Source organism: Dendrobates tinctorius, unplaced genomic scaffold (genome assembly GCF_039654945.1).
Source record: "Dendrobates tinctorius isolate UK_male_01 unplaced genomic scaffold, ASM3965494v1 ptg000030l, whole genome shotgun sequence".
Lineage (NCBI taxonomy): Eukaryota > Metazoa > Chordata > Amphibia > Anura > Dendrobatidae > Dendrobates > Dendrobates tinctorius.
The window spans coordinates 31,523,196-31,544,247 of NW_027361698.1; the positions used below are offsets into that span (position 1 = coordinate 31,523,196).

The 21,052-nt window shown below is 40.9% G+C and overlaps 1 protein-coding gene across 1 annotated transcript in view; it reads right to left on the reverse strand.

Moving 5' to 3' along the window:
* Positions 1 to 21,052, reverse strand: part of QRFPR (pyroglutamylated RFamide peptide receptor) — a 92,286-nt gene that overhangs the window by 24,974 nt on the left and 46,260 nt on the right. Inside the window, exons 4-5 of the mRNA XM_073572001.1 lie at positions 8,188 to 8,423; positions 6,122 to 6,219 (exon numbers count right to left, since the gene is read on the reverse strand). Of these exons, the coding sequence (XP_073428102.1) occupies positions 6,122 to 6,219; positions 8,188 to 8,423 (334 nt within the window). The remainder of the gene's footprint in view (positions 1 to 6,121; positions 6,220 to 8,187; positions 8,424 to 21,052) is intronic.

Here is a 21,052-nt window from a genome sequence, read left to right on the forward strand (position 1 = left end):
TCTTCCTACATGTAGCCAGGCTTTGCGCAATGTCATACTTGTGATGCATTACAGCTATGATGTCATACTGTACCTAATAATCAAAAGAGGATGTAGGAATGCCCCTAGGTAGGAGGTGGTTCACAGGTCTCTGGTTCAGCAGCCGTGGACAAGTGATATGACTGTTCAACCAACAAAAATAATTCCCCTCTTGGGACATCCCCTACCCCTCTCAGCCCCCTTATACATCACCATCCTGCAATATGTCATTCCTCTCAGCCATTTCATATACAGTTTCATTCTGCAGTACGTCACCCCTCTCAGCACCTCAAGTGTATGTACTGCCTCATCCTGCATGATTTTGCTCCTCTCAGAACTTCTACATAAATCCCTATCCTGCATTATATTGCTCATGTTTGCCCCTCCATATACTGATTTATCCTGTTGCATATTACTCTTCTAAACCTGATCCTGAAGTATATGGCTCCTTTTAGCCCCTCTATACACAGGCAAATCCTGCAGTATATTACTCCTTTAAGCCCCTCTAATACAGTTCCAGCCTGTAGAATATCTCTCCTCTCACTCTACACAGCACAGTCCTGCCATATATCACACCTTTCAGCCCCTTTATATTGCCCCATCCTGCAGTGTTTTGCTCCTTTCAGCCCCTTGTATAAAGCCCCATGCTGCAGTGCATCACTACTTTCAGCAGCGTGTATACACCCGTTGTACAATATCACACTTTTCAGTCCCCTATACGCACAACTATCCTGCAGTATATCACAGCTTTAAAGTATTCTCGATACACAGCCTCATCCTGCAGTACATTGTTCATCTCAGCTCTCCATCTCTTAGGGTACCGTCACACTTGGCGATGCACCAGCGATCCCGACAATGATGCGACCTGGTAGGGATCACTGGTGCGTTGCTAGTGAGATGTCAAACAGTCAGATCTCAACAGCACCGCAGCAATGATACAGAATGATACGAAGGTCGGTGGGACCCTGTCTCTCAGACCTGTAGTATTGAGGCCGTTCGTCATTGTCCCTGTCAAAGACAGCGATGCATGCTGGCCAGTGGGACACCAGCGATCAAAAAATGGCCTAGGACATTCAAGCATGATCAGTGACATTGCAGCAGGGGCCCGATCGCTGCTATGTGTCACACGTAGCAAGATCGCAGGCAAGATCGCTGTTGCGTCACAAAACGGTGATGCAACAGCGATCTCACTAGCGATCTCGCTATGTGAGACGGGGGCTTTAGACTGTAAGCATGCATGGGCAGGGGCCTTTCCTTCCTGTACCTATCTTTATCAGTCTGTTATTGTTAGAAAAAAAAGGCAGCACCGCTTACCTGCCCAGAACTTGGAAAAAATGCACTACAGGGTGCAGCCAGCACCTATGGCAAGATGTTAGTAACACAGGTGCAAAATACTAGATCAACAGCCACTCTCCACCTACCCATTCCTGGAGGGGGTGACTGCCCAGTATACAATTGCATAATAAAGGCCCGCATACTGCACTGTTCACATAAGGGCACTGCATAGTGTCTGGTTCACAGCCTATTAGTCACGCCCCTACATTTTGATTAGGCAGGCTGGCCAGCACACTCTCAATGCATCCCAGTGTGAAAACTCCTCATACGAGACCAAAAGTGTTTGGGGTTGGCTGCACCCTGAAAAATATAATGCACAAAATACACAAAAATAGTGAGGTATTGGTTGATATTTTGGCCAAAATACGCAAGCTCGACCAATACCTCACTATACATGAATGCGCTGCAGGTGATCCACACTGCGATTGTTAAGTGAGATGGCATTGGTGTAGGATCCCCTGACAGAGTCCTGCGAGACCACCACTATATTTTTTATCGGTCTCCGGTACCTTCTGCTGAGCCTAGTCCATATATGGCAGTGGTTGACAAGGGCACGGGCCACAGTCCTGTATGAGCTCAACGTGGCGCTGCAAACATACGCTGGTGAAGTCAGGGTTCAAGTGTCTGGGCATGTGTAAGAGGGATGTCGGGACTGCGGGTACATGCGTGCCAGGTCCAGAACTGCAGAGACTGCATCCCCTGTTCCCAGGGGGAGCATTAGTGTGCTGGACTTTCCACCTGACAGATGGGGTGGGTGGATAAAAAGGAAGAGTATGCACAGCAGCAGGGTTTTGGCATGAACCCGGGGCAGCGCGCAGTTAGAGGAGTGATGCGTCCCATCCCTCCACACAGTAATGGGGCTGCGACAGGCCCCACGGCCTGCAAGGGGCCACAGCAGAGAGATGGGCCAGGCATGCTGCAGCAGACTAGAAAAAGAGAGATTGCTGCACTGAGGGGAGCCGTGTGTCCAGCAGCAGCAGCCAGGCAGAGGAGCGCTACGACCTGGGAGCACCAGCATCATGAGGGCAGCGTCCGTTGTCTCCCACCACCAGCTGCGGGGACCAGAAAGGGAAAGAAACATGCAGAGTGTGCCCGGTGACTACAGAGAGGGGTGCAGAGTGTGCCCGGTGACTACAGAGAGAGGTGCAGTGTGACGGTGACTACCAGAGAGAAAGGCGTCGTACGCTCAGTGTCCGTGAGTACAGCACACATGCCACATAGGAAGGACCGCATATGGGACTGACACTCGCGCCCTGACTTCACCAGTGTATATTTGCGGAGCCACGTTGGGCTTGTACAGGACTGTGGCCTGTACCCTTGTCAGCCACTGCAGTATATGGACTAGGCTCAGCGGAAGGTACCGGAGACCGACCACTGGTGCCTGAAGACATGGCATTGTTGCCCACAGGACCTTCCTGGAAAAGACACCGCACTAGCCGTTGCCAGCACTATTCAGTACTCAGCAAGATTTACAGTTTGAGGAACTTCTGACACAAGTGCTCCACAGGAACTGTGGTTACTTGATCCTTTATTCTTTACCTCAGAATATCATTTGCTTATTGTCCTGTTTAATCCCATGCTTAACCCTTTACCTCTTTGCGTGGAGTATTGCCCTGTTATTAAACTTGTTAACCCTTGCTCTCCCTCCTGTCCGTCACTGCATCCCGCAACCTGCTCACACATGTAACTCCTCATGTACAGCACCATGGAATATATGGTGCTCTAAAAATAAATAGTAACGTACAAGCCCCATTAATCAATATATTTTTCCTTTCATTTCCTCTATACACAGCTCTGCTACATGGTTAATAGAGTCTGATGATGAGAAAACACAGTTGTGCAATTGATCATATTTTTTTCCTCTAAATAGCACTTACTTGTCCACATGATTGCTAGACCACTAGTCACTAACTGAGAAACATTAGACCATAACGTCAATCATCTTCACAAACATTGAAAGCTTCACTATTACAGAGAAAAAAACAGAACTAATAGAGTGTATAATGGAAAGGTTGTTTATTAATCTATAAATTTGACGCTAATTTTCTATAAAACCTCTACCTGCAATACCACCTCAAGTGGAAGGAAGTACAACACATCCCCATAAAACCACAATACTTGGGCAAGTAAAGGCCCCGTCACACACAGCGAGATCGCTAGCGAGATCGCTGATTTTGTGATGCATCAGAGATCTCGCCAGCGAGATCGCTGTATGTGACACGCATCAGCGACCGCCCCCCTGCCGGGTATCACTGATCATGCACGAATGTCCTGGGCCATTTTTCGATCATTAGTCTGCCGCTGGCCAGCATGTATCGCTGTGTGTGGCAGCGGGAGAGCAACGATCAGCAAGCTCCCAGCGCGTAAGCAGACGCTGGGAGCTGGTATCTAAGGTAAATATCGGGTAACTAAGCGTGTGCCGTCACTTAGTTACCCGCTGTGTACCTTAGATACCTGCGTGCTCGCGCAGGGAGCTGGTAACTAAGGTACACAGCAGGTAACTAAGTGACGCGCGTGGTTAGTTACCCGCCGTGTACCTTAGATACCAGCTCCCAGCGCCAGCACGCAGGTATCTAAGGTACACAGTGGGTAACTAAGTGACTCGCTCGCTTAGTTACCCGATATTTACCTTGGATACCAGCGTCCTCGCTGGTCCTGATCGCAGGTGAGTCTGCCTGTTTGACAGGTCACCAGCGATCATGTTGCGAGGCACCAGCGATCCTGACAAGGTCGTATCGTTGTCAGGATTGCTGGTGCATCGTTTAGTGTGACGGGGCCTTTAGTTCCTGAAGGCCACGTTCACTAGTTCAGTATTGGGTCAGTATTTGATCTCAGTATTTGTAAGTCAAAATCAGAATTGGAATAATCCAAGGAAAATTATAAGAGAAACACATGTCTCACGTCTGCATTTTTCACCCACTCCTGCAGCAATGCCCATGATCAGTGCTAGCACCGAATGCAGACGTTTAACCCCTCTGAAGCCGCTGTCAATAGTAAAATGACATTGATGGGCATCACAGGGGGAGGGAGCTCCCTTTCTGCTTCCATCTGCACAATGTGATTGCGATCACAGCCCAGAACTAAAACACAAAACATTGCAGAGTATTAGATCAGCGATTAGGACAGGAAAAGTTGATGTCCCATCCTGAACCAATGTAAAAAAGTGTAAAAAAATAAAGTTATTAAAAATTAAAAAAAAAAATATTTTTTAAAAAAATCACAAAATATAGAACAAAAAAGAAAAAATATTAATTTAATAAATACATTTATACAAAAACACAAATAAGCAAAAAAAATACACATATTTAGCATCCAAGCAAGAACTATACTTTATTATCATACTGGGGACCAAACAGTAGATAAAACACAATCAAATAAACGAATGTAAATAAAATAAGTGTCTCTGAAAACATCATCTTGTAGTGCAAAAAACAAGGTGCCATACAGCTCCATCAGTGGTAAAATAAAAAAAAATTAGGTCTCAGAATAAAGTGTTGCAAAAATATATTTTTTTTCAATAAAATAGTTTTTGTTGTGAAAAAGCACCAAACCATGAAAAAACTATATAAACGTGGTATCGCCGTAATCGTACTGACCAGAAGAATAAAGCTGTCTTATCAATTTTACCACTCACAGAACAGCATAAAAAACCCTAGAAAAATAACTGAATTGCTGATTTTTGTTTATTCACAAAAATTGGAATAAAAAGTGATCAAAAAATGTCATGTGCCTGAAAATTATACAAATAAAACCGTCAATTTGTCTCCCCCCAAAAAAGCCCTCACATGACTGTCAGATGAAATATGGAAAAATTATAGCTATCTAAATATGATGCAGGAAAGATATATATCTTTGTACCGTGTTAGCCAGTAGATAGAAGAATATTCAGAATTGAGAGTCCTCAGTGGTTGATACCTTTTAATGGCTAACTGAAAAGATGGTAACACATTGCAAGCTTTCGAGACTACTCAGGTCTCCTCATCAGGTTAGACTAATATAACATCTGAAGAATCATCAGAAAATGTGATCAAAAAGAAGTATTAAACGTACATTGCCACAATTAATGATAGGCATAACCCCATGCAGTAATATACATGCGCCAAAAAGCGGTACTGATAGAAAATAACCTTATTTTGGGCATTTAAAGACCAATAGATGAAAACATATATAATATGCACCACATGGTGGTTACTTATCATAAGAAGTTGCCTCGACGTGTTTCCCCGGTGTAACAGTTCATCCGGAGGCCTAAGACTTTAGTACCACAGATGTTGGATAAACTCTATGATGCCCCAGATACCATGATGAAAAAGGCATGCCAAAATAAGGTTATTTACTATCAGTACCACTTTTTAGCGCATGGGTGGTGCATGGCAGTGATGTCACATGCCGCCTGAGATGGGCACATCGCCTGCGACCAGCAGCTCAGTGGAAGAGTTCTCCAGTAGCCTGCATCTGTATAGTACTGTATATAAGCGGCACTGTCATGCTCTAAAATGTATACATTGCTGTGTTAATAGTTACAATAAGCAGATACTGTATGTTATGTTACACTATTTTCTGAACAATTTTCTATGTTGTGTGCCCATGTGTAATTGTCATCCTATTGACGTTTTCCAAACTCTTGCCAGCACATTAAACAATTTGGCATTATATTCCCTGTGGATTATATTTTAATCTTCATCGTCAAGACCTTGAATAATCAGAAGAGTTTTGTATAGATGGACATAAATGATGATGAATATATTTTGTTTCCTCATTTACTTACTGTACTCAATCATCATGTGCACAACATGAAATGGTGCCCAGCAGACTGCAAAAAGGACAACCACTGTTATCATCATTATGATCGCTCGCTTCTTCTTCCTAAAGGAATGGAATTGCAGTCAGTCGTGAGCTGATCACTGATTACACATATGTAGTATGGAGATTTCATTCTTTATGTACATATAAGCATTTGACTAATATTACGATGAGCTTTCATGTTATTCCATTCTAGTCTATATAGAGAAAATTAAAATATGGTATATCTTTGAAACTGATTTGACTTTAATGCAAAGAAGAAAATACTATTATTAAAAAATAATGTAGTGTTTTTGTGTATGCCTAGCATCTGTCTTAATTGATGTGCCATTTTTTGGATGTTTTTCTTCACATGCATATTATATCTTGCATAAGGCCTTTGGCTTTGCAAAGTTGGCCGAGTCTCATCCCATTACTCTTTTTTTTTTTTTCTTTTTCAAATAATTTTATTGTTTTTTTTTTAAATAAACAGGGTAGGGAAAGGAAGGTAGGAAGGGAGGGAAGGGAGTGGGGAATAAACAACCTTGTACAGGTACGGAAAAAAAATTTAAAAACTAGAGAACCCACAAATATAGTGCCTCTTGTTAAGTCTAGTTGATATGAAATTTGTTGTTCCAGGTCTTCCATTTTTTTGAGTATTTGTGAATGTGATTGTTGTTAATCGCAAATCTGCGTTCTAAATCGCTGTGTTGGCCTATCTTGTCAAGTATGTCTGAAAACTTGGGAACCTCTGCTTTCTTCCACCATTGTGCTAACATGGTCTTGGTCACTAAGAGGATGTGTATGATAATGTGTCTTACCGAATCATCAAATTGTTCCATGTCTAAAGAAAGAAGTGCTCTTTCGGGTGTAATTGTGAAGTCCTTAGCAATGAGGTTAATGTGCTGTGTGACTTAAAGCCAGAGGTTTTTGATTTTTGAACAACCCCAGAAAATATGGTAGAGGTTCCCTTGTGGTCCACAATCTCTCCAGCACAAGGAAGATAGCTCTGTGTTAAAATGCGATATCATCCCATTACTCTTGACCCTATCTAGTCAGTAGTAGAATAGAATAGAATAAACCTAACCAGTGGCATAGAACTGCTGTTCCCAGATACATACTGCAGAGTCTCGGTGTATACTATGTGAAGCAGTTTTAGTCCCATCTGCTTACACACAGACAGCCTATTTTTTGGGCAAGGTGATCAACATGCGATTTACGCTGGCAGTTAACACCCCAGCTCCAAACATTATTTAGTGGCAACTGTCCAGTACTTCAGTTTAGCCCCCCCATTAAATATTGTAAATAATGTAGTTTTCCATATTATACATTGCTTACATTCAGCCAATGCATTACTTATGCATATTGACATTGTTAATTATGCACTAAAAGCAATTAAAGGGGCTGGTAACTAATGGACAACCCCAGCTTAATCAATTCAAAACCCTAATCAACATATTAGAGTGACGCATCTTGTATTACATGCAGGCTGACGCGAAATAGCCACTCTTAGAAAATTGGTGACGTGTTCAATACTTATTTCGCCCACTATGACAGTAAGTGCCATAAAATCACGCCCCTAACACATCTGATACACAAGATAATGTGGCCAACTGGGGTGACTCTGCAGCCAGCAACAGGCGGTATAATACAGAGGTAATCAGATGCAAAGTGCAACATTTTTAATGAAACCCCATTGCAAAAATTATTTTGAACTTCAACTGCAGGCATTTAAGAAACGATTGTCCCCAAAGGTGGCCAACCCCTTTTATCTACATTATATGGTAAAATGAAAAGTGTCATTCAAATCTCCCTATGGTTAAGTCAACTGTGAAATATGAACGTTATGGCTCTTGGAAGAGTGGAGAAGAAAACGAAGGCGCCAACATGAAAAATGTAAAACTCAAAAGTGGGTTACAATTTAGTTAAAAAAAAAACTATATTGCTTTTCTTCTCTCAATATATTTTGAAAATGTTTTTAATCAGGGTAGAATCTTAAATGTATTTATTCATGGTACATTCTAGGCATCAGAAAATATCTCTTAAACTAACCTAGATATTTTAGACATTTCATTGTCATGGATAGTTTGTAGGACTGAGGCATCTCCGACTCGTTTCTTAATCCAGAGTTCATAGCCAATTTTACTGTAGAGCAGAAGCATCAGCGTTAGTGGAAGGAGAAACAGGATCACCAGAATAAAGGTCGTGTAGACTTTCTGGTGGACATGGCTGTTCCATTTCTCCAGGCAGCATACGTACTTTTTCTCATACAAAAAATCATATTTAATCTGAAATATAATAATATAAACCAAGTTAATTAATCGAAAGAAAGACTTGAGTAATGTGAGCTTTTTAATTTGACATTGCAAATTTCAATAATACCTTCCTTCCTTTAGATTTCCTCTAGTGTGACACAGTGTATGAACAAAAAGCAAAGTCACATTTGCTGTCAATCGACTTCAGGTTTGCAATGTGATTTTAGCCTTGCAATTTTTATATCTGTAATATATTTAATATGTTTCACCTGTAAAAGCAGCAAAACAAAACCCACATTGCAAAACCGCTGCAATTTATGTTTTTTTTCCGTGTCAATCCATCTGTTATGGGCTGGCGGAACGCACCAAATAAATAAAGATGAAATAATATAAGGGGTGCGTTCGCAGCCCGGGCCCACTGTGCAGAGGTGACCAACCGCTGCTAAACAATGAGGGGAAGGCATGTAGGAGAAAAGCCAGACACCGGTAGGTAACCCCTGACCCGGTGCTAGCAGGCATGAAATCCGTTGCTTCATGCAGCACTTGCCAGCCGGCGAACAGCCGCAACCTGTCACAGGTCACGGTAGTGTGAACCACTGCTTATGATGGGTGCAGTGCCCGCCCTGACGGACACCACTAACCAGCCTAATAAGGGTGCTGGAAAGCGCACACATGGTGCACGGCGTTACTGTAGCGGACGCTGCGGTAGCAGTGTTGAGGAGGCCAGTGCTGGCTGACGCCCTAGGCGCTGAAGGTAGATGAGGATAAAACTGCGGCACTGTGCAGTGTCTGAGCTATTGAGCTGACTCTAATTCCTAACCCTAACTCATGTGTAATATCCAAGGAGGGGGAATTATAATGCGTCAGTCACCAGGCTCATTCATCCATCATCATGCATACACTAAGTACTATAGCCTCAAAGTCTATCATAGCGCATGGCGGGGCGGCCATGCAAACCATTTATAGCCGTGCCCTTCTGGGACCTTCCTGATCCTCCAGATGGACCAATCAGAACTGGAGAAGGACCTGAGCATGTGACTCCCGATCCCCAATGGGAGATCGTCTCATGAGCATGCTCAGTGGACCGAAGGGAGGACTTAGACTCTGGAGTCTTTTGCTGCTGGCCAGGCTATATTGCCATAACTGGACCAGAGGTGGCAGCAGCAGCAACTGAACCCACAATGCTGGTGTGGGCAGAATGCCGGGATCGTGGAGTCTGCTGAGCAGGCTCCACTGCGGCCGGAAGGGAATGGGAGACCGTCAATGGCAAGGCTCGGGATTCCTGCTGTGCAGCGCTCGGAACACGATGCCTAGCACCACCTTTAATTCCCGGTAAAGAGTAAATTAACTTTTTGTTTTGCAGCATTATCGATTAGCCTTTGGAAAGTTATGAATTTTTATAATATATTCCATTACCTTATATTTCTTCCTTCTCTCCAAACATCATCCTGAGAGTGCTGTTTTTACTGCATAGTTCATACTCTTTTACAAGCTGCTTTGAACTGCAATTTAGCAATACTTTGTACTCAAATGCTATTATCCTGTGTCAGCTTCTTTGCTCTCCCCTGCCATGCTCATGCACAGTGAGAGTGGCTGTAAATAGTGTTTGAGTAAAAATTGTTGTCAGACCTTCAGTTTAAAGTAGCTACTAAAACAACATAAAGTAGTCAGATAAACCAGGTAATCAACATGGTGAGAGAAAGAGGCAAATTAATGTAAGGGAGTATATTTCAAAGCTTTATAATGATGCAAATGTTGCTCAATGATTAAATAAAAAAATTAAATATGCTACGGGTCTTAATTATTGATGAGCGAGTATGCTCATTGCTCGGGTTTCCCCGTGAATGCTCGGGTGGTCTCCGAGTATTTGGAAGTGCTCGGAGATTTAGTTTCTGTCGCTGTAACTGCATTATTTGCAGCTACTTTGCAGCCTGAATACATGTGGGGATTGCCTGTTTGTTAGGGAATTCCTATAAGTATTCGGGCTATCATTATATAATTAATGTGACTTTATAAAGATTTTGGGGATATTTTTATACTTTCATTTTTTGTATGTCATAATAAAGATAGTTTGAAAATATGTAAAGTTTTAAGGGGATTGAACACTACTTTGATATCCTTAGGATAGGGCATCATTATCAGAATGGTGTGAGGCAATGAATATCCTTAGGATACACCATCAGATTGGGAGGAGACTGACAAAAGGATCCCCAATGATCAGTTATTATCAGCTTCCATGGTATCTAGTGATGGGTGAACCCCTGGATGTTCGGGTCCGGCAGGTTCGACCGAATAGCTAAAAACAAGTTTGGTTCGGGTACCAGAACAGTATATGGACCTGAACCTAAACCCGGGCCCCATCCAGTGTTTGCCACACTGCCTCTGATCAGCCATAAGTTCATTACCACCAGTCAGAGAGCCACAGCTCTCACGCTGTCAGATTAAAAGGTTTACCTCTGGTCACAGTCATCGGGTGATGGGACTGCGTCCGCACTACAAATACATAAATAAATAAATTTTAAAAAAATGTTGTGGATTCCCCTGTATTTATTGCAACCAGCCAGTCAAAACTAACAGCTGTCGGCTGCAACCCTCAGCTATCAGCTTTATCATAGCTGGTTATCAAGAACAGAGCAGTTCTAATGCCTTTTTTAATTATTTAGATAAATATTTAATTTAAGTAAATTATTTAAAATGAGGTACCCTCCAAGTTAAAGCAGTCAGCTAAGTTAATGCAGTCACCAAAGGCTGGTATTCTCAGGCTGGTAAGGGGTTATGGATATTGCCCCCCAACCTAAAAATAGTAGCCCTCAGCCACCCCAAAAAAAGGCACATCTATTGGATGTGCCAATTCTGGTGCTTTGCCCATCTCTTCCCAGTGCAACTGGGGTTTATATTTGTGGGGTAGATGTCACCTTTATATTGTCCAGTGAAATCAAGCCCAAGGGTTAGTAATGGAGTACTAATCCTATAGTTATATTTTAAATAAACACACAGCTAGTATAAAGTCCTTTATTGAAATAAATACAAAACATTCTTTTACTTAAAAATTGTTTACTTATTTAAAAATAACAAACACAGTTATGCTCACTTAATGCCCATTCAATTAAAGCCATGGTCTCTTGTAAAAAAAAGCAAAAATAAAAAACAACCATATCCCTTACCTTTTTGACATTCTGTCAAACATCATAAACCATGTCTGGGATAAATTGTTTCTTAAAGGAGACCAAAGACTCAATGGAATGGGCGTTAGGTGAGTATTTTTGTTGTTTATTATTTTTTGTTTTTTACATGAGACCATGACTTCAATGCAACCGTGTTTGTTATTTTTAAATAAAAAAGGTAAAAGTGATTATTTTTATCTACTATATAATTGTGTAATTCTGTCTGTCTGTCTGTAATAGAAATCCCGCCTTGCTGATTTGTCATGGCAGTTAGGCCACGACCAATCAGCAACAGTTGCTTAGTCGTCGTGGCAACACGGCTGCATTGCTTATTGTACAGGCACATTATAGCCGTTAAAGGCATCACTGCTGCGTCGCTCATTACACAGGCACAGTCCTTTACATATTCTGGAGTACAATACATTAGGTAACAGCAGAATAGTGACTGCAGCTCTGGGTGTAACTTGCGTACAATACATTAGGTAACAGCAGAAAAGTGACTGCAGCTCTGGGTGTAACTGGAGTACAATACATTAGGTAAGATCTGAACAGTGACTGCATCTCTGGCTGTAACAGGAGTATAATGCATTAGGTAAGAGCAGAATGGTGACTGCAGCTCTGGGTGTAACTGGACTACAATACATTAGGTAAAAGCAGAACAGTGACGGCAGCTCTGGGAGTAACTGGAGTACAATACATTAGATAACAGCAGAACAGTGACAGCAGCTCTGGGTGTAACTGGAGTACAATACAATAGGTAAAGGCAGAACAGAGACTGCAGATCTGGGTGTAACTGGAGTACACTTCATTAGGTAACAGCAGAACAGTGACTGCAGCTCTGGGTGTAACTGGAGTACACTACATTCGGTAACAGCAGAACAGTGACTGCAGCTCTGCGTGTAACTTGAGTACAATACATTTGGTAAGATCTGAAGAGTGACTGCAGCTCTGGCTGTAACAGGAGTATAATACATTAGGTAAGAGCAGAACAGTGACTGCAGTTCTGGGTGTAACTGGACTACAATACATTAGGTAAAAGCAGAACAGTAACTGCAGCTCTGGGAGTAACTGGAGTACAATACATTAGATAACAGCAGAACAGTGACAGCAGCTCTGGGTGTAACTGAAGTACAATACATTAGGTAACAGCAGAACAGTGACTGCAGCTCTGGCTGTAACTGGAGTACAATACATTAGGTAACAGCAGAAAAGTGACAGCAGCTCCGTGTGTAACAGGAGTATAATACACTAGCAGGTGGCCCGATTCTATCGCATCGGGTATTCTAGAGTCTCTGTTAAAATAAAAAATAGTTATATACTCACCTTCCGACAGCCCCTGGAATCTGTCCCGCCTCTCACCACGCTCCCGGCATCTTCCAGTCCCAGTAATGCTTAGCGAGAAGGGCCGGTGATGATGTCACTCTCACGTGAGCGCAACGTCATCAGCGGTGTTTCACACAAAGCATTACTGGGACCGGAAGATGCTGGGAGCATGGAGAGGAGAGAAAGAGTCCGGGGGCCGTCGGAAGGTGAGTATATAACTATTTTTTATTTTAACAGAGACTCTAGAAAACCCGATGCGATAGAATCAGGCCACCATCTAGTTTTGAATAAAAGACTTTATTCTGACTGTGTATTTAAAATATACTGTACCTATAGGAATAGTAATGGAGAGGCATCTTAGAGACGCCACTCCATTACTAAGCCTTGGGATTTATGTAACTGGACAATATAAAGGTGACATCAACCCCAAAAATATTACTACACTTGCCACTGCCACAGGGAGAGTGGGAGGAGCCAGCCAAAGTGCCAGAATTGGTGCATCCAATATATGCACCTTTTCTGATATGGCTGCGGGATGCTATTTTAAGGTTGGGGTGGCTAACAACATCCATGGCTCCTTAAAAGTCTGAAAATACCAGCATCCAGCTGTCTGCTTTAGCTTGGATGGTTGTCAAACATAGGGGAACCCCAAACCAATCTTTTTTTTTTTTTTTAAATCATTTAAAAAACAAAGTAGAGAGCCCTCTATTCTTGATAACCACCATTGCTAAAGCTGACAGCCCACAGCTGGTAGTTTTGCCTGACTGGTTATAAAAATTACAGGGGAACCCAAGTATTTTTTTTACGCACTGGTAAAGTACGTGAGTGGCTCAGTCTACTGTTTTAACGCTTTTGGAATAGTTCTGTGCAAGACTGGTTAATGCCATCATTTTTCAACTTCACTGAGGAATTAAATTTGTATAATGTACAAGTTTTAGCTAATCTTGAAACTAATATGATTTCATGTATGTTAATGAGTTCGAAAAATACACTATGTAGTGTCAGGCTGAAGCACTAAATCACTACCAGTAAGGCTGGCGTCAGACTTGCGTGTGCAATGCAGTGCTGCCGGCACTCGGAACCGGAGTGTGCGGCTGCATAGAAATACATACAGCCACACACTCTGGTCCCGAGTGCCGGCGGCAGTGCTGGGTATGGATGTGAGAGACACGCACGCGTTTCTCGCATTGCACATGCAATTCTGATCCCGGCCTAACATTGACTATGGAAGCCCAATATTCAAGTACATGCAAATATTACAATACCATTATTCACAAATTTATGAATGCTTATATGTAACAACAAACTCTCTACTTTGTTCAGACAATTAAGGGATTCTGCCTTTGTCTGTTTATAGTGAATCAAATGTATTGTGCCAAACACTGCTCATGGAAAGGTGTTGGGGCTCACTTGTTGATTCACCTGTTCACCTGTGGTTCTCCCCAAGCCTAAGTAAAAATATAACATTAATGGGTTGTTTTGTGTAGGAACACTGATATATTGCATGTATAATAGGAAGATGCATCATCACATTATAAATTTTTTTCTAAAGGAAATCATTATGACCAAATTGTTTGGAATAATTTGAATAGCAAAGGGAGAATTTTAAGAAAAGCAGTTAAACAAATCTTTTTGTTTTCAGGAGCACACCGATCCCCTGCCTCCCAGCTTACTGTGATACTCTCCTTATATATTGAAATTTTGTGCCAGTGGTATCTTAGTACCACTTGCTGAACTGTTTGCACTCCAATGCTACAAGCAGGTACATTTGCCTCTGCAGCATTGGAGGAACTCAGTAGCACTGAAGCTGGCTGAGTAAAATGATCAAAACAGCAACAGAGCAGCATTTGAACACTCTACAGTGCCACAGTGCCTTAAATTTAGGCATAAATTTAAATTATAGGTTCAAATAACTATAAATTGGTATGTGCATATATATTCACCCCTTTTGCTATGAAGCCCCTATAAATGTCTGGTGCAAGCAATTACCTTCACGTGCTTAATGAAAGGAAGTCCACCTGTGTGTAATCTAAGTGTCACGTGGTCTGTCAGTATATACACACCTTTTCTGAAAGGCCCCAGAGGCTGGAACACCATTAACAAGAGGCACCACTAACCAAACAACTCCATGAAGACCAATGAAATCTCCAAACAAGTCAGGAATAGTGATGAGCAAGTATGCTCGTTGCTCGGGTTTTCCCAAGCATGCTCGGGTGATCTCCAAGTATTTGGAAATGGTCGGAGATTAAAATTCTGTTGCTGCAGCTGCATGATTTGCGGCTACTTGACAGCCTGAATACATGTAGGAATTCCCTATCAAATAGGCAATCCCCACATGTATTCAGGCTGTCTAGTAGCTGCAAATCATGCAGCCGCAGCGACAGAAATGAGATCTCCGAGCACTTGCAAATACTCCGAGACCACCCGAGCATGCTCAGGAAAACCCGAGCAACGAGCATACTTGCTCATCACTAGTCAGGAACAAAGTTGTTATGAAGTACAAGTTGAATTATAAAAAAAAATCTCAATCTCTGAAGATCCCCTCCAACACCATCAAATCCATTATCATCAAATGGAAAGAACATTGTGCCACAACAAACCTGCCAGGACAGGGACACCCATCAAAACTCTCAGCCAAGGCGAGGAGGATGTTAATCAGAGAGGCAGCATAGAGACTAAAAGTAACCCTGAAGGAGCTTCAGAATTTCCAAGCAGAGACTGGAGCATCTGTCTGTACGACCACAATAAACCGTACACTCCATAGATGTGGCCTTTATGGAAGGGTGGGCACAACAAAACCTTTACTTACACGCAAAAATTGTAAGGCTAATTTTGGGTTTTCCAAAAGACATGTGGAAGAAGACATGTTGAAGACTTCCCAAATGTATGGTGGAAGGTGCTCTGGTCAGATGAGACCACAATTGAAATTTTTGGCCACTAAGGTAAACCCTATGTCTGGCACCAAACCAACATAGCTCGTTACCCCAAGAACACCATCCTCCCAGTGAAACTTGTTGGTGGCAGCATCATGCTGTGGAGATGATTTTCATCAGCAGAACCAGGGAAAATTTGAGACTGGAACAGAGGTTCACCTTCCAACAAGACAACGACCCAAATCATACTGCTAAAGCAACACTGGAGTGGTTTAAGGGGAAATGTGTACATTTTTTGGAGTTGCCTAGTTAAAGCCCTGACCTTATTCCAATCAAGAATCGATATTCAAACTTGAATATTGCTGTTCACCAGAGGAAACCATCTAACTTGAAGGAGCTAGAGCAGCTTTGCCTTGAGGAGTGGGGAAAAATCCCATGTGGAAAGCTCATAGCTATCCAAAGCAACTTGCAGCTGTAGTTGCCGCAAAAGGAGGTTTTACAAAGTACTGAATTTAGGGGGGTGAATAGTTATGCACACTGAATTTTTCAGTTATGTTGACCTATTTGTTGTTTGCATCATAATAAAAAGGAAAACCAATTTGTCACAATAGTAGGCATGTTCTATAGATGAATTGATGCAAACCCTTAAAAAAATAGTGAAATTCCAAGTATTGCTTGCAAAGTCAATGCTTCTTAACTGATAAGAAGTCAGTGTGGCCATTAGGCAGTAAGCAGAAAATAATAGAACTAAAAATGTCTTTATTCTTGAGAATGTAGATTTTTTTTAACAAATCTATTGCAAAGTTGCTTCTTTTTACAAGCGATTCATTCACAATTTATCATAACGAAAATAACCTTTTAAAGGTATATCTGTCACCAACTTTGTGTTATGTAATCTGAGAGCAGCACAATGTTTGAACAGAGACCATAATTCTATTGATGTGTCACTTACTACTCTGCTTGCTGTGATTTTAACAAACTCAGTGTTTTCTCTGCTAGAGATCTACCCGTTATCTGAATGCTGAGCTCTGTATAACTCTGTCCACAATTTTGATTGGCAGATTTCTGTATAAACTGTAAATTGACATAAAGCTGCTACTCAATTGAGTGTTTTCAGGGTTGCACAGTGCAGGAGTACTACGTGACACATGACAACTAGTCCTTTAGTGATATTTTCCTGCTGATAAAACACTACTTTTATTGAAACAACAACACATAGCACAGTAAGTGACACATCACTGGAATCAGGCTCTCAGCCCCTATATCATGCTGCTCACAGATTACCTGAAAACAAATTGCAGACAGATTCCCTTTACCTAAAAAATAATAAAAGGTAATTCATATATCCTCTGCCCAAAATGTCAAACATACATAAATTTTTCCACTGGTCCATTCATTACATACCTGTGATACTAGAGGAAATTTTGTTATAAAAATCTACCCAAATTCTAGCTAAAATTTAGCCAAACATCTGGGGTTCATGCCAAATTTATTGTGTGGTTCAGATTATTTTTATCCTACACTAAACATTTTTTGAAAGTACCTAGAAGAGAAAAATAATTCAGTATAGTTGTAGAATATTTCTAGATGCAAGTCGGTCAAGAGGTTCTGTAAAGAGGAAAAAAGAATCTAAAATATCTAGGAAGATATGCCAAATGATTGAAACAGCAAAGACCGCTGTCATAAATTTGGCAGTCTCTGCTTGTTTCTTCTAGTTTTATCCTGTTTAAATTTAGGATAGAATTAATAATTCTTCAGGTTGTTGTGAATGTCAATGTGTGGGCGAAAAACAGATGGGAAGGCATAGCATGAATCTTTTGGAATTAGCGCCTTGTTTAGAATGAAAGTTCGTATAATGCTAACATTAGTATGTTTATGTGAACTAAAAAGTTTCTTCTGTCATGTGAATTATGAAAATTAATGTTATATCACTTGTTACTTTATAGTTTATGGCACCACACACTTGTCAAATTAGAGATGGGCAGTACAAACCAGGGTCTGTTGTATGTTGTGTGTGTCACATTGTTTTTTTAGAATAAATTGTTTTTTTAACCAGTACAATAAAGGTTATGTTTTATAAATCATGTTTTTTTGCTGTAGCTACAGTACGTATATCTGCCAAAATACTTCAGCCTCCAATCTTGGAAGAGTTGCACTTTATGCAAAGTTCTTACATTTTCTTATGGGTGATGCATTCTTGCTTATTACATTTTGTAATTTAAAGTTATTATTATTATTATTCATTTTTATAGCGCCATTTATTCCATGACACTTTACATGTGAAAAAGGGGCACACAAAGACAAGTACAATAAACATGAGCAATACAAGGCACACACAAGTACAAAAGGAGAGAGGACCCTGCTTGCGAGGGCTCACAGTCTACAGGGGTCGTGCAGCGGTTCAATAGACGAGGATAACTGCAGGTTGTAGGCTTTCCAGAAGAGGTAGGTCTTCAGGTTCCTTTTGAAGGATTCCGTGGTAGGCGAACGCCTGATGTGTCGGGATAGAGAGTTCCAAGAGTATGAAGGAAGCACGGGAGAAGTCTTGTATATGGTTGTAGGAAGAAGAGATAAGTGGGGAGTAGAGAAGGAGATCTCGAGAAGATCAAAGGTTGCATGTAGGTAAATACCCGGAGACCATGTCACAGATGTATGGAGGAAACAGGTTGTGGATGGCTTTGTATGTTATAGTTAGGGCTTTGAACTGGAGCCTCTGGACAATAAGAAGCCAGTGAAGGGCTTGGCAGAGAGGAGAGGCTGGGGAATAATGGGGAGACTGGTGGATTATTCGGGCAGCAGAGTTTAGGATACATTGGAGTGGTGCCAGAGTGCTAGAGGGGAGACCAGAGAGTAGGAGGTTGCAATAGTTGAGGCAGGAGATAATGAGGGCGTGCACAAGCGTTTTTGTGTTTCTCGATCAAGAAATGTACGGACCCGGGAAATACTTTTGAGTTGGAGTCGGCAGGAGGAGGCAAGGGCTTGAAATAGAGAGCAGAGTCGAGGATCACCCCGTGGCACCGAGCATGCGGAACTGAAAACTTTTTTCCAACTGGTTAATTCCTTTAGGTCACAATACTGAAATTAAGGGGAATTTGTCACCTGGTTTCTGCTATGTAATCTGAGAGCAGCATAATGTCGGAGCTGAGAGCCTAATTATAAGGATATGTAGTTTATTATGCTGTCTGTTGTAATTTCGATACAATCAGTGCTTTATCAGAAGGAATTTATCATTAGAGGTCGTATCATGTGCAGACTAGTGATGAGTCGTTCCAAACTGATCCGAAACAAAGGGCCAGCTCCCTGGTGGGAACGATGAGAGCAAGCACTCCTGTGAGAGACACTAAATTCTCTGAATGGCCCTCACTGGTGCAAAATGATGGATTTCAGCAGTCAAAACCTTGCTCAACCCAACCAAGTCCTGCCCACCTATCCATTTTATTGGCTGGCTACAAGTCGGCAGGGTTTCAGGCACAAGTGGATGAGTTTATGTCATGTTATTTTCAGCTTAAATGTGTGTTCATCTATTTAATAGAAATCCATTTACCATTTACTGTAGATCATTTACATACATTAAATCATTAGCACCTAAAAATAGATATTCCAAGGAAAGAAGGATAGGAACAAAAATAAAAATAGACATAGGACAAAAACATTGGCTTAGAGAAATAGAGATCATTTTTATCATTTAACTCCAAGGGGCCCGTAGCAGTGGAATTAATGATCCGTCTGGCTTCTTATTGGACCAACAACTTGTGGCCATCCCCTCTCTTATTTGATGATTTAGCCTCTTGCAGTCCTATGAACAAAAAGACCTTTGTATTAGCCAAATAGACCTCCCGTTTATAACTTATCAATTTGGGAGACTCTTTTTCTGTTATTATGGAGCATGAGTGTTCTCTGAATCTGACACAGAGGCTTCTGATAGTTTTAGCAAGTAGTATTATGTGTACAATAATAATAATAACCCTTACTTAAAATGCATTTGATTGTTATGTCGATGACATTTTTGTCATATGGTCTGGCTCAAAAGATGTATTTACCATATCTGTGTTCTAATTAAACAAAGTCAATTATATCAACATGGTCTTTATGTCACAATTTGGGAGTTAAAGTTTAACATTTTTGGAATGTGCATGTTGAAATAAAAAGAGGGCAAAATTCACACTAAAACCTTTAGAAAGTCTACAGCAACAAATTCTTTGTTACATTGTAATAGTGCCCATTTTCATTATGTAAAAAGATCACCATGTTAGAGTCAGTTTTGGCGTCTCCACAAAATTAACAGCAATGACAAGGATTTAAATATCCAAGCGGCTGAACATAAAGGTAGATTTCAAAAGAGAGGTCATCCTATTCATCTTGTACATGAAGTGATGAAAAAGGCAGCGGATCACAGTCAAACAGATATACTGATAAAAAGAAATAAAAGTGAAAAAAATAGATAAATCTAGCAAGAAAAAATCATTTTTACCATTGAGCATGGTCCCATGGAAAAAAAACCATACGCTCCAGTATAAAAAGAAACTGGCACTTACAGGAGAATGAAGCATATATAACAGAAATGGTTGTACAGGGCTCTTTGGTTACTTATAAAGCATCAAAAACTTGAAGGATATGTTAGTTCACAATGATTTAACAATCAGAGATAAGAATTGGTTAGAACAATCCATTCCTTCGAGTAATTTTAAATGCCATCATTGCTCTTTCTGCAATCAATATTTGTCCAGTAATCCTATCAGAATTGTTCACATTACACATCAAATAAAACACTTTATTACATGCAAAATTAAGTACACAGCTTAAGCTATCTTTTGTCCTTACCAATTTTTTTACATAGTTTTCCCTATCAGAAGCCTTTCTGTCATATTCAGAAAACTCATGCTCCATAGTAACAGTAAAAAGGTCTCCCAGATTGGGTCATTCCATGTCAAGTGAACCAATGATTTTTACCTCTATATTTTTAATTCTTTTGAGATTTTGTTATTTGGTAATAGTGTGTCAGAGAATGCAAAATGTGAAGAAGAAAAATTCTAGATTGTTTAAAATTGATTTTGAAGTTAATTGAAGTTCGGAAAAAGTGCGAATTTCGGTGTTGCCTGCCTTTACATTTCTCCTCATAACTCAGGCTAGAAAAAAAGATAGAGAAACAAAATAAACACTATTCTACTTAGAAGTGTACAGGCTTTCACCAGATATGTCACAAGAGTATCTTTGTTAATATTTTACCCATGCGAAAGCAAAATTTTAAAACACATTTTTGAAAAAAATGTTTAATTTAAAAAATTTCAAAAAATGCACATGT